The sequence below is a fragment of the Microcebus murinus genome, chromosome 25 (genome assembly GCF_040939455.1).
Source record: "Microcebus murinus isolate Inina chromosome 25, M.murinus_Inina_mat1.0, whole genome shotgun sequence".
NCBI classification, from domain to species: Eukaryota; Metazoa; Chordata; class Mammalia; order Primates; family Cheirogaleidae; genus Microcebus; species Microcebus murinus.
The window spans coordinates 15,342,261-15,355,926 of record NC_134128.1 but is presented as its reverse complement, the minus strand read 5'-3'; the positions used below and the strand labels follow the sequence as shown (position 1 = coordinate 15,355,926).

The 13,666-nt window shown below is 47.8% G+C and overlaps 1 protein-coding gene across 4 annotated transcripts in view; it reads left to right on the top strand.

Moving 5' to 3' along the window:
• Window positions 1-13,666, top strand: part of CAMK1D (calcium/calmodulin dependent protein kinase ID) — a 294,151-nt gene that overhangs the window by 256,328 nt on the left and 24,157 nt on the right. For all 4 annotated transcript variants that reach the window (XM_012765698.3, XM_075997484.1, XM_012765700.3 and 1 more), the window contains exons 5-6: window positions 215-341; window positions 10,078-10,153. In XM_012765698.3, the coding sequence (XP_012621152.1) occupies window positions 215-341; window positions 10,078-10,153 (203 nt within the window). The remainder of the gene's footprint in view (window positions 1-214; window positions 342-10,077; window positions 10,154-13,666) is intronic.

The window sequence follows — 13,666 nt, the reverse complement described above, 5'->3', positions numbered from 1 at the left end:
GGTAGACAAGATGAATAAAGGACAGGGACTAACTTGATTGGCAGCCTCGTCGTGCCAGACACTGCAGGGCCCACCGGCTATTACCACTGCTGTTTCTGCATCTGAAGGTCAAAGGCATCCTCACGTCGTGAAAGGTCTTGTGGTTGGGTGAGTCTCCCACAACCAACCCAGCTTTGAGAGAGTTTGTAAGTTTGTTTTACTATTTTCTTTCTAGCCTGAAAATCTACTGTACTACAGTCAAGATGAAGAGTCCAAAATAATGATCAGTGACTTTGGATTGTCAAAAATGGAGGGCAAAGGAGATGTGATGTCCACAGCCTGCGGAACCCCAGGCTATGTCGGTGAGGACAGAGCGCACACGTGTGTGTGTGTGTGTGTGTGTGTGTGTGTGTGTGTGTGTGTGTGTGTGTCCCTGCGTGTCGCCTCCATTGGTCTCCTTTAGCCTTTGAGCCTGGCATGTGATCACAGCCGCCTTCATTTCCCTGGAGGGAAGAATAAAAAAACCGAGAGATGCTGGAACGAGTTATCAGGGAAGTGATTTCCCCTGAAAACTTGTGAACAGCTGGGGAGAAATCCCGCTGGACTTGGTGGCGGGCCTGGCTGGAGACTGGGAGTTGGTTCAGATGAATCCACAGATTCCAGTCCCAGAGACATTGCATATCTCTGTTATCAGGTGATTTATAGTGAGACACTGAGATAGCAATGAGGTGCTGATACAATAAAACATTCAAAATTTTGACATAGAGGCAGCCGGGAAGAAAATACTGATATTAGGAACCTGGTTCAAACCTTGACAAAGTCACTCTCATGAATCAGTCAACCCTGGTCTGGCCTGGCAACACCAAGCACTAAAATTTTTCCTAAAATCATAACCCACGTCCTTTGTCCTGAACATTCAAAATGCAGAGAAGTCTGCTGACAGATCTGAACACCTACCTGGGTACTGAGATTGGCCTTCTGTCTTCTGGGGACCTCGAGAAAGGCCATTGGAACGATTGTGACCGTTTTGAGATCTTCGTGGACATCAGTGTGTCATTCGTTGTGCAAACGCACGTATAGTTGCTGCTGTGTCCCCAGCGCTGTCTTAGGCCCGGGGGGTCGAGACAGGGAACGAGACAGACATGGTGCCTGCCCTCATGGAGTTTAGGTTTCAGTTGGAGTGACAACAAACAAAGAGAAATGACTCATTTCAGATCGTAAGTGCTAGGAAGAAAATAAAACCAAGGGCGTGCTATTGCATAACCGGGGCAAGGAGGACTGAGGGCTGGGCTGAGAGGACAGGGAGGAGACTTGGGCATTCGCCTTAGTGACAAGAAGAAGCCGGCCACGTGGGAGTTAGAGGACAGCCTTCCAGGTGGAGTAGCCAGCTTATGCAAAAGCCCCGAAAGCAGGGAGAGGGCACAAGCGAGGTATGTCTGAAAGCGAGAAAAAAGACATGGTTGAAAGAGAGTTTTGGAAAATGGAGATTAAGGCTGAATTCTTGCCATGCAGACTATGACAGCCTTGCTTCCTGAGAACAGCAAGCGAACCACCCTGAAAGAAAGGAGGTGTTAAGTGACCAGCGTCATTCCTGTGTATCTTTCGGCACCTGTGAGAGAGAAGGGAGAGGGCAGTTTTCCTGCTCCCAACCCCGGGGCCACATTGTCCCCTGCATTTAAGCCAGGAGCAGAGAGACGCTGTCTGGTCCCAACTTGGCATGTTGTCTTTGAATTTAGAAAGAAACGTGTCAACATACAATGAGGAAAAGCGTCCACTGCACTCACGGCAATCCACAACTTTATGCTTTTGTTCATACTCTATCCGGGTAGATGCGTTAGTTTCAATTTGGGAATCATTGTCTTATTATTATCTAAATGACTGTTCGCCTGAACAGTTAATTCTGCCAGCGCCAAGTTATTACTTCAATTTAAATGAGTCCTTTAATAATGAAGAAACAATGAAAAATAAAAAAAGGCTGTTTTTCCCAAGCATCCCAGTGCACACGGTGCGTTAGGAGGAGGCAACAGAAATCTGAGCACTTTGAACTTCACCCTTTTATGTGTAGCAGCTGCCCTGATTTTCAGCATCCTTTCTAAGGAGTGGTGGCCCTTGGAGACGGAGCATCACGTCACTGATAGCGGGTGAGGGTGGGCGTCTCTCTGTGAGCATCGTGGGTCGCAGGTGGCTTTGTCAACACCACGAGGTCCTCCGATAGGCTGTGGCAGGTGGGCAGTACAAAGAAACGAGGCAGCGTGTTGCAGCATTAAAGTACAGGCCCAAGAGGATCATCTGGGGCTGGGATGACCAGGGCAATACGCATGGAGAAGTGGGATTTGAAGGGACGGGAGAACTCAGGCAAAGATAGGAGAGTTCAGAAGCAGGGGGAGAGAGGCCGGAGTTCACAGTTGCTTCTTGCAGGATCTGGGGAAAGGGAGCAGACTCCTGGCTTGGAGAGCGGACTGGTGTGAGTAAGCACTCGGTGGGGAGTGAGGAGGAATGATGGGCCTATTTGGTGGAAAGTAGCTCCGCAGGGTGGCATGGTGGCTGTGAGTATTGGATTCACTGGGATTTGGGATTTATCTAGTTGAGCCGAGGATAACATTCCCCTTGGTGTTGCTAATGAGAGGTAGCAGTGAGGGCTAAGAAAGTTAGTAAAATTGCTTATGTTGCTCAGCTGCATTCATTAAAATATCCTAATGGGTTCTCTTGACTCACCGAATATCGATCGTAAGTGACAGAAAGCATTCGTATAAATCATGTCATGGATAAGAGGTGACAAATAGACGCCTGTTTATGTGTTTCATTTCTTAACGTTGCCATTTGCATGCTGATAGGATGACTCAGATGCTCTGGGTGTAGTTCCCCTGGTTTCAGAAAGAAAATTAAACTATGTTGAAAGAATTCCCAGCCTTTGTCTGTAGACCCAAGTGGCAAAGTGTCTCCCAAGAGAAGGGCAAGCACATTGCTCCCTCCCTCGCAGGGTGATTTCAGGAATCCTAAACTTCACTTTAGAAATAGAGAGTGGAGGCTTCCACTGTTTTGTGATGTTTTTGAGCAAAGTGAGAATTTTTTTTTTCCATCGAGCCTTGTTGAGTGATGACTCATCACTTTGCAGTGTTTCATCTGGCATGCACAGCCACGATCACACTGTGCCATCAGGGGTGTCACTCAGAAGTAGGAGGAGCACTTCCCTCGGTCCGTCGTCGTGTCTATGAGTAGAACTACACCTTGGTTCTTGGTGGGGGGTGACGGCTCTGTCACTGAGGCCATGGAAGAAGAGTCATCCCTGTCTCCTTCCAGAGCTCAAGTGGAGCCTTGCCGGACCACCCTGGCAGATGTCTTTGGTCTAGCTCTGCCTTAACTTGCCTAAAATACTCTAAACATGTTTCAGCTTGCTCTTCTCGGAATGGAGATGGAGAACAGTTGGGCAACACTCTGGGCATATTTTTTTCACCCAGTTAGAGGAAGGGAGGCTCTTAATTCTGGGACCCCGCTGCATTTTTAGAACTTGATCTGGGACCTGAGATTATGGTGAACTCTTGGAAACCAGAGAGGTTCCACCGGTACAGTGTGGGGGCAAGAACCTGCACCCTCAGAGCTACCCGGCCTCCGCTTGGTCGCAGTCCCAGCAAAGGGACTTGCATGCAAGTGCCCTGCGTGTCTCTGCTGGGGGTTAGACACGAGGGAGGCCTGAGCCTCTCGCTTAAACTCCTGGGTTCCCAGTTTCTTGTGTGCAAAATAAACATGCCGGACTAGCTGTCCTCGACGATTTTTTCTGCATTTTCTAGCATTATGTGTTTCTACAGACTTGTGACTTAGCATCCTTTCAGTATGTAAATGTCCACATGTCAGGGATACCGACTGCCATTTTTCCCCATCTTTACTCTGCACAGACAAGAATTCAGATTCAGTGGATGGACGTCACCCACTCCTGTCCTCCAAGTGATTGTGATTCTTTTCATCTCTCTCGCAGCCCCTCCTTGCTGTGGCAGCTCCCCCCAGCAGAGCTTGCTTTTTATTTGTTTCTCACTTAAATATCATATTTGGGTCCGTGACTGTAAGCATTACGTCATCGTTCTCATCCTCTCAGCCTGTTAGTGTTGCAACAGGACTTTATATAACTGAGAAATTGTCACACAGGGACAGACACGTAGGCGGAGGATCCACATAGGAATTTTCTCTCCTTTCTCAGTAGCTACTCGGTGACAGCCCGCAGCGAACATCGTGTCACCCTCCGTGCCACGGCCAGACCCCACTTGCTAGAGGTCAGGGCCCCCAAGTGGGAGACTGGACGTGGTGAACGTGGACAGGGGACAGGAAGCTTATTAGAACGTGGGTGACCACACCCATCCCCCAGTCCAGGTGGATAGTCCCACAAAATCACTCCTAACACTTTTAAAGTTTTAAAGCACTTGTCTTCCTTCTGGAATTTCTTTGTGACTCTTCTCTAAACACTTGAGGTGGGACAGAGTTCACAGTTTCTGAACTGGGACCATTTTCTTGTGGAAGGGAGTTGGGCAGCATTTCTTAACTCGCTCTTTTTCCCTTTGCAATGATTAAAAACCCAAACACTGGAATGACTGGAGCAGTCTTCTTCATTCTGAAGTGTCACTCATCATCACCTTGCGGCCACAAACCTGTAAGACCCACACAGCGGGCGTGGTTTGTCATGGCATTGCCCTAAAACGCCTTCCTCCTCTTCCCCAGGACGTTTGACTCCTTCGTCCCACTGAATTCCAAGTCTCCCCCACATTTCACAACCCCAGCCGCCACCCCGGCTTCTCCTCCTTTCTGTTCCTTAGCCTCAGTCCAGCCACCAGCCGCGCTTTGGCTTTGGTGGCATGCGAGCAGTAACCCCAGCTCGGAGCAGGAGGGTGACTATAAACCAGCATGGTGCTCTCCATGCCCGCGGTGACAGCCGAGGCTACTGGCACGATCAGAGTGATTGCTCTGTAGTGATGCTTTTTTAGCAAATGACAGCCCTAGGTAACGGAGTAGAAGGAGCAAAATAATCTGCACCAACAAGAGACCAGAGCCAGCCCAGAACCTCCTACTCTTCTGAGACTTTGGGTAGAAGACAAACCACTAGCAAGGAACGGTTCTGCACTTCCGCCGTATTTTTATTTGCCAACAATCCGGATTACAATTCTCTAAACCTAGGTGAAGCAACAGCTGTTTATTAGGTGCTCACAGGAAAGCCCCAACCATCTGATTTTTTTTTTTCTTTTTTAATCCCACTGCGGACAGGAAGCAGACCTGACTACGCACATTCAGTGTCACCTCCTCCTTGTGACGCGGTTCTTGCTGAGCCCAAATTCTCCCCTGAGATGTGTGTCTTCGGTGCTAACCACACAAAGGCTAAAGTTTATTCTCCTCGATCTTTAGAATTTTATTGACTGTCTCTGAACAGGCCACTGCTGGGTGGAAATGTCATCTTTCTCTCTCAGGGTTTAAGGCAACACACAGTATCACAAACTCTTTGAAACTGTTGCCATTCGAGTTAGTAGAGTTTCCACTCGTCCACCTGCCAGGGAGCTGGGTTCCCTCCCTCTTCTTGGTGGAAGTTCCTGGAGGACAGGACGGCTGGCTATGACCCAAGTGTCTGTCCCTGGACACACATACCTCCTTAAGATGCAGGACCACTTGCAGCAGCTCCATGGAGCTCAAAGTCTTCTCCTTAATGAAGGCGTAACTGTAGGACAGAGGGGCGGGCGGCCTTCAAGACAGGAAACTGAGGCACAGAAAGGTAATAAATTCTGCACGTAGCCCAGTCTGTAACGCTGTCTTCTGAGTCAGTGCTGGATCGGAGGTAACAGGGTTTTTTTGGAGTAAGTTCAGTATTTTCACTTTTATTCAAAGTTTATGAAAAATCAAAAACGCCTCTGTTATTTTGGGATGATCTTGCCCTGTCTTGGCCCCATCCTCTCTGGCAGCCACGGCTGGTGCCAGGTCACTTCTGTAGTTTGTGTCACCACCCTGTACCCTAGAGAATAGGAGCACCATGGGGCGGGGACAGGTCTGCCTTCTCCACCCCATGAAGCCTGCCATGGACCCAGCCCCTGGGGGCAGCTCAGTAACTACTGATGAAATGACAGAATAAAGGGAGAAGTGCCACCCAGGTCCCGCTGGTTCCAGACCATCCTTGCTTTTATCTTCCGACATCAGGGCTGCCTCCTCCCGATGTGACTCCGTCCCCCACCATGGGAGCTGGTCACCTTTGAAGGACCAAGAGGTAGAACAGACATCCACAAAGGGGCACGCGTCACCTTGAACGTGAACTTCGTAACAGCGTGAGGCCCTCTCAGTTTCCTCCACCCTCTCTGCAGAAACTGCTCCTTGGCACAACCTTGAGCCCCCAGGGAAAGGGAAATTCTCTTTCTACTTTGTAAGAGTGGGATCACTGATCACTGCCCGCCCCCTCCACCCGCCCCGCCCCTGCACAAGACAGCCGCTGTCTTCCTTCCCGTCTCCACGTGGGGAAGCCTTTTTCTTCTCTCTCCTTCAGTAAGGAACATCAGCAGTTTAATTGCTTTTAAAACAAGATAAAAGGTTTCTGCAATTTTTTAAATCTCTGGAGTGTTTCCCTTTACCAGGAATACTTTCTCTAAATCGGTATAAAATAGCTTGGTTTATAGATGGCATTTCCCACAAAGTGGAATTTTCCGTAAGTGGCTTGGTAGTGAGTCTCACAGTAAATCTAATTATTTTAAATTCTGAACCTAGTAGTTTCTTTTTTTTTTTTTTTTTTTTTTTTGAGACAGGGTCTTGCTTTGTTGTCCAGGCTAGAGTGAGTGCCGTGGCATCAGCCTAGCTCACAGCAACCTCAGACTCCTGGGCTCAAGCGATCCTCCTGCCTCAGCCTCCCGAGTAGCTGGGACTACAGGCATGCGCCACCATGCCCGGCTAAGTTTTTCTATATATATTAGTTGGCCAATTAATTTCTTTCTATTTATAGTAGAGACAGGGTCTCGCTCAGGCTGGTTTCGAACTCCTGACCTCGAGCAATCCGCCTGCCTCGGCCTCTCAGAGTGCTAGGATTACAGGCGTGAGCCACCGCGCCTGGCCCTGAACCTAGTATTTTCTAAACAGCGCGAGTTAAGCCTGAGCTCCAACGAGGGCCACATCGGTCTTGTGGCGATACCTGATGCTCAGCTGAGGCAGAGTGGTTTACATGGAAATTGACTTTTATTTGCTAGTGTAAATGAAATCAGCCAGTGAGCTACTGTTTTATCAGGAATAGCAAAGAAAGCTGAATTAATGGCATCCAAGATCTGATCAGGAAGGAGGTTCTGAAAGGTCATGTAACAAAATATTTTTTCTGCCTTTTAGCCCTAAACCTGATAAGTAATTTTGAAACCCCTTTGTGAAAAGGTTTTAAAAGGAGGATAACATAAGTGACAAAAACATCCATACACAGAGAATTAGGGCAAATTCTGCTTCTTTTCTCCCCAAGATGCTTGATAGAAATCATTTGCTTATGGGAAGGTATTTAGCACATGATCCTGCTTTTACCTAAGACTGGTAACTTTGCAAATGACAGTTCCAGAATTCATTTATTGCCCCTTTTGTCTTAGTTTATTTTTTTCTGTACCTACTTACCAAAAGCATTTGAGGCAGCTAAGTTTATTTGTAACTCAGCTGTATGGCACTTGGAGAACATTTTCCTATAGAAATGATAGCATGTGTGGTGACTCGGTTAGGTTCAGCTGAGTGACCAAGTAGTGAGCGACCAGAGCATGCTTAGCACTGGACATGCAGAGACTAGAGCAATGTCCCATCCTCCAGCTGCATGGGGTCTGCATTTGACAGTGTGGTCCACGCCTAGGTAAAGGGGTGTGTGGGCTACAGGGGTGGTCACAGGATGCTCACGTATTATAGGATTTGGGTGAGTGGACCTTTCTTGTGTATCTGTCACCCTTGGGCACCTAGCAGGGACATGAAGTTGTGCCCTGAGTTCACAGGGCCTCTGCCCCGTTTGACATCTGGTTCTGAGATGTGGCTGAGCCAGGCGTGCTGCAGAGCTCTGTGACCCGGAACCCAGGGCCTCGACCCCACCAGCGTGGCTCTGCCCTTCTGGCACCTGCCATCTGCTCGGGGGAGCTGGCCAGGTGCTGCTTCACGAGCCTTCTGAGCCTCTCGTAAACTGTCCGTCGGGCCACAAGGCTGGCACTTGAGTCTCCTTGCAAATGTGTCACTTCTGATGCCATCTGCGGTCGTTTGCCCACTTAGACCAGAGCGCCAGCTCAGGGAGAGCACGCCTCCTAAATCAGAAAGACATTTACTGTGGTAAGTGGCTCCCTCTTGTCAGTTCCCATAAGAGAAGAGTCGAGAAATACACTCCTTAGCAGTTGTGGGGGGAGGAAACTTCAATAGAGCCAGCTCCCAGCTCCCCAAGGGCTGCTGCTCCAATTCCTGAGTTCCTTCTCTGGCTTTATAATTCTGTCCTACTGCTGCTACATCGAGGGTGAACATAGCAGAGAAAGGACATATATAAAACTTATTTATTTTGCTCTTGTTAAAAAAAGTCTTATAGGGAGTTTGGAGGAATCAGGCACTGAAACCTAAAATTAGATTTTGGGGGATTATCTGTGGATCGTGTTAAAAATTTCTCACTCTCTTAGGCAGAGACAGTCAACAGTGATTTGTATACCCTCCCATTCTTGCTCAAGAAGATATTCATTGTCAACAGAATGAAAGAGAGAATGAGTGAACTAATCCCCTGTTAGTTTTCCTGCATAAGGACTTTTTTCTTCTGGACAACAAACAGTATGTTCTAGTAGGAAGAGCATGGGCAAGAGTCAAGTTGACCTGGTTTCAAATCCCAGCTCTTCCCTGTTTCGCTGTGTGTTGCGGGACAAGTTACTTAACTTCTCTGAGGCTCTGTGACAACTGTCGGAGTTGTTGAAATGATCACAGTAGAAAATGTTTGTGAATGACTAGCCCAAGACGAAGCTCAGGCAGGCACTTACCAGAGGGTATGTCCCTTTGGAGAGGAAGTCGGTGTGACAGCCACTTTCCAGCTGGGCCACTTCAGCCAAGTTGCTTGACCTCTCAGTGTCTCTGTGTCCTCAACCTAATTTGGGAGTAATGAGGATCGTGATAACAGCACTTCCTCGCAAGGAGTGTTGGGGTGAGTTTTGGTGCATCCAAAGCTCACAGGACACATAATTCAGCATGTGACGAGTACCTTATCAGCTATAGCTATTTTTATTTTCCTTACCCTTTTAATTTTTCTGGAAAGTCTGTGCTAAAGACACCTCAATCAGATGTGGTTTTGGGGTGGGGGGGCAGGAAAGGGGATTTTACTTGTGAATGAGATTGGCTGCCTCTTCTCGTATTTCATTACGCTTTGCGCAAATATATATTGAGTGCCAACTGTGCCAGTCACTGCTGGTCGCGACACTGGTGGCAGCCACGAGGCCAGGAGCAGGGGGTGTGGGCATAGCTCGAAATGAGCCCAGACCCCCAGAATGGCTGACTCTAAGGAGTCGTGCTTTAGGACCGAGAAAGCAAGATGAAGTCGTGTTTTTCTTGTTTCACGGATGAGATGAGAGAATGAAATGAGTGCTGAGCGACAGCCCACCCCAAACCTCACAGAAAGGAGCTGAGGGCAGGCCTGAGGCAGGGTTCTCAACAACAGGACCTCAGCTGCAAGCTCCACTGCACTCTAAGCCCCGTGAAGCCAGGGGGCGGGCTTCCCCTACAAAGAGGCCACAAATGCTTCTGTGAGTTGATTTGAGGTGACATGACACACTCCAGACCCCAAGCGGAGCATTCCCTGTCTGTGTCAGCCTGGTCTGAGCCGTAGCGCTCAGCACTGCCATGCTGTAGCCGCCTGGTGCGTGTTTGTTGATTGACTGAATCGGATTGTTAATTTCCAGTTACACACACACACACACAGAGCCTTCTTTTTTTCCTAATCAAAAAAGCCAACAAATATTAAAATAAAATGAGTCATCACTCTCTCTCTACTTAATTTTCAGACCCACAGAAAGCTCAGCCTGAATGAATGGCAGAGAAAAACGAAAAAAAAATAAAACACCCTAAAAAACGGTCTCCAGCATTTAAATTGTCAGGCCGTGTCCCTTCTCTCCGCAGCTCCTGAAGTCCTCGCGCAGAAGCCCTACAGCAAAGCGGTCGACTGCTGGTCCATCGGGGTGATCGCCTACATCCTGTGAGTACTGCCACCGCCCGCGCTTCTCGGCCAGCGTGGCCACCCCCACCGCGTATTTATTGTGGCAAAATATGCACAGCACGCAATGTATTTATCATCAGCGTTGTTTAAGGGTGCAGTTCAGTGGCATCAAGTGTTACACATTCTCAGTGTTGCACAGCCATCACCACCACCCACTTCCAGAACTTTCTTTTCATCCCAAACTGAAACTCTGCACCTCTCAGGCAAGAACTCCCGTTACCCTCCTCCCCTGCCCTGGGAGCCTGCGCTCTATTTCCTGTCTCTAATAATTTGACGACTCTGGGGACCTTATCTATAAGTGGAATGATGTGTAATATTTGTCCTTTCTGTGGCAGGTTTATTTCCCGTAGCGTAATGTTTTCAAGTTTATCCACGTGGTGGCACGTGTCAGAATGTCCTGCCTTTTCAAAGCCGATTGACAACATTCCATCGTATGGACACACCACGCTGTTCATCTGTTGATTGACATTTGGGTTGTTTTCACCTTTGGGGATCGTCCATAATGCTGCTATGAGCATGGGTGCACGAATGTCTTTTTGAATCCCTGCTTTCAATTCTTTCGAGGATGTATCTAGAAGTGGAATTGCTGGTTCACGTGGTAATTTAATTCTATGTTTAATCTTTGAGGAACCTCCATACATTTTCCTACAGTGGCAGCACCATTTTACCTTCCCAGTGCAAGCACGGGTTTCCGGTTTCTCCACGTCTACACCAGCACCTGTCACTTCTCGTGTTTTTCATAATAGCCATCCTTCTGGGTGTGAAGTGGCGTCCCATCGTGCTTTTGATTTGCACTCCCCTAATAGCTAAAGACATTGAGCCTCTCTTCATGTGCAACCTCGACTTTCAAGGGGATACAAACCACTATGAAAATATTAGTATCTCTCCACAGAAAGTCATAATTTTAAAAAATGTAATGCAAATCAAAATTTAGCCTTTGGATTTCCGACTTCTCAGACGTCTTATCCTCAGAACCCAGGAAATGTAGCTCTAGGCCCTGTTGCAATTATTTCAGGATCGTCTGTTTTGTTTCTTACTTGTTTTGCTTAAGTCTACTATATTTTTAAATTACACTTTATCTTTGCAGTTATGCTTTCAAATGCTTATTATGAAACATACTTTTAGGATGGGTGTAGGCCAGCTAGTTTCTGTAATTGCTAGAAAATGAATTTCCTGTCCTTCTCATCCCCAAGGAAGGGGACATTCTCGAGTATAGCAGACGGAACCCCCCCCCACAACACACAATGAAAGACTACAGGGGACAGTAATTGGAGAAAGTTCTGACAGTTTGTGGCCTCCTGCTCTCTTCCGAGAATGCTGGAGACATACCCCCTGTACAGGATTTGCCTCATTATCCGGGAAGCAAATGCTCTTTCTCCAGCCTACGTTCATCTGGGCAGCTTTTGCAGTTGAATGTGGATTTAGGTGACAGCTCCTGTAGATTCTCCTGTTATCACAGGAGAATTTCATCCATATTGATGTATTTTCCCCATAGGACTCTCATTTATGGAAATAGGTAAAGGGCAGGTTCATCTGAGCTCTAAAACTAAGGTATTGCACTTATATAGTGCTTTCACTTTCAAAGTGAATCTTCTGCAGGAGTGTCATCCTTTTGTGGGACAGGTAGGTTACAGACCATTTTGAGAATATAGTGAAAGTTATGGATGCTCTTTCCTAATAAAATCACATGCACACACTTTTTTGCATACCATTTTGAGGGAGCCGGGCATTCGCAGGTGAGCAGACACGGGACATGGGCCCTGTTATTCACCCTGACTCTCTAAATCCTCAATTAAAATTATTACCAGAGGTCCTGCTTTGCTCAGCTTGCCTGTGAAAGGCTTAATAAAATAAATGGCAGGCCAGTTCCCTTCCTGCAAAGCACTGAAGGTGGTACTCTTCATCTAGAGAAATCTTCCCTGGGGCTAGGAAAAAAAATAGCCCCTTTTTTGGCTCTCTTGTTGTTCCTTTATGTCTGCTCTGAACCCTGAACCCTGAACCACTCTGGTCTGCACTGTTGTCTATAGACTCCTTTTGGGGTGGTATGTATAATTATTTCCCTGAAGTCTTCGCCTTGGGATAGGGTATCTCTATAACTAATAAGAGGTGCATGTTGACAGGTATTTCTCAGAATTACTGGGATAAGCAATGTAAAACCATGGTGTCTTAGCACAGGCTGCTATAACAAAATGCCATTGAGTGGGTGGTTTATCCAACAGACATTTATTTCTCAGAGTTATGGAGGCTGAAAGTCCATGATCAAGAAGCCAGCTAGGGCCGGGCGCGTTGGCTCATGCCTGTAATCCTAGCACTTTGGGAGGCCGAGGCGGGTGGATTGCTCAAGGTCAGGAGTTCAAAACCAGCCTGAGCGAGACCCCGTCTCTACCAAAAATAGAAATAAATTAATTGACCAACTAAAAATATATATACAAAAAATTAGCCGGGCATGGTGGCGTATGCCTGTAGTCCCAGCTACTAGGGAGGCTGAGGCAGTAGGATCGCTGAGCCCCGGAGATTGAGGTTGCTGTGAGCCAGGCTGACGCCACGGCACTCACTCTAGCCTGGGCAACAAAGTGAGACTCTGTCTCAAAAAAAAAAAAAAGAAGCCAGCTAGATTCAGTTCCTGATGAGGGCTCTTTTCCTGGCTTGCAGACAGCCGCCTTCTTGCTGTGTCCTGACATGGTGGAGAGAAAGCACAGGAGAGCAAGCTTCCTAGTGTCTTTTCTTAACTAGTAAGTGGCAAAGAAAACAGGATCATCATGGTTGGCCAAGTGAAGCAGGTGACAGTATGGAGAAGGGGAAAGCCCTGAGTAAACCCACAACTCCGCTAGTGAAGAAGAAGGCAGGAAGTGGATAGGCAGTAGGCAACTGACCACGTCCGCTGTGGCCCACGGTAGGAATGTGTTGGAAGGAAGGCCAGTGTGGTTAGAGCTGGCATCAAGACAGGTTATCAGAATGTGACACTCAAGAAGTAGGCTAGTGCTGCAGCAAAAGGAGACTTGGTAGAAAGTTTGGATTTTAACCAAAGGAAAATAGGAAGCGAAAGAAGGGTTTTAAACAGAGGTGTGACCCAACCTGACTTACGTGAGGGCACTGTTCTGGCCACTCTGCGAGAAGGCATTGGAGGGGCAAGTGTGGAAGGCGGAGGCTGGCTGGACCGCTGGTTGGAGGAGCCACGGGAGTTGCCTCCCCGGGAGAGGCAGTGAGGGGGGAGAGAGGTGGAGAGAGCTGAGACGTGTTTTGGATGTGGGGCACAAAGGAGAGGGAGCCTTCAAGTTTAAGTCCACGTTTTTGGCTTAAGTGACCATGTAGGTGATTAGAAAAAAGAAAGGGTCGTGGTAGAAGAACAGGTTTAGTGGGTGGGTGGGTAGGATCGGGAATTTAGTTTTGGGCACATTAAGCTTGAGACCCCTTGGAGGTATCCACTGAAAAGCATATGCACACGTGGAGCTTGGCCTTGGTCTGGGTTGGGGACGTTGGCACATCCATCTG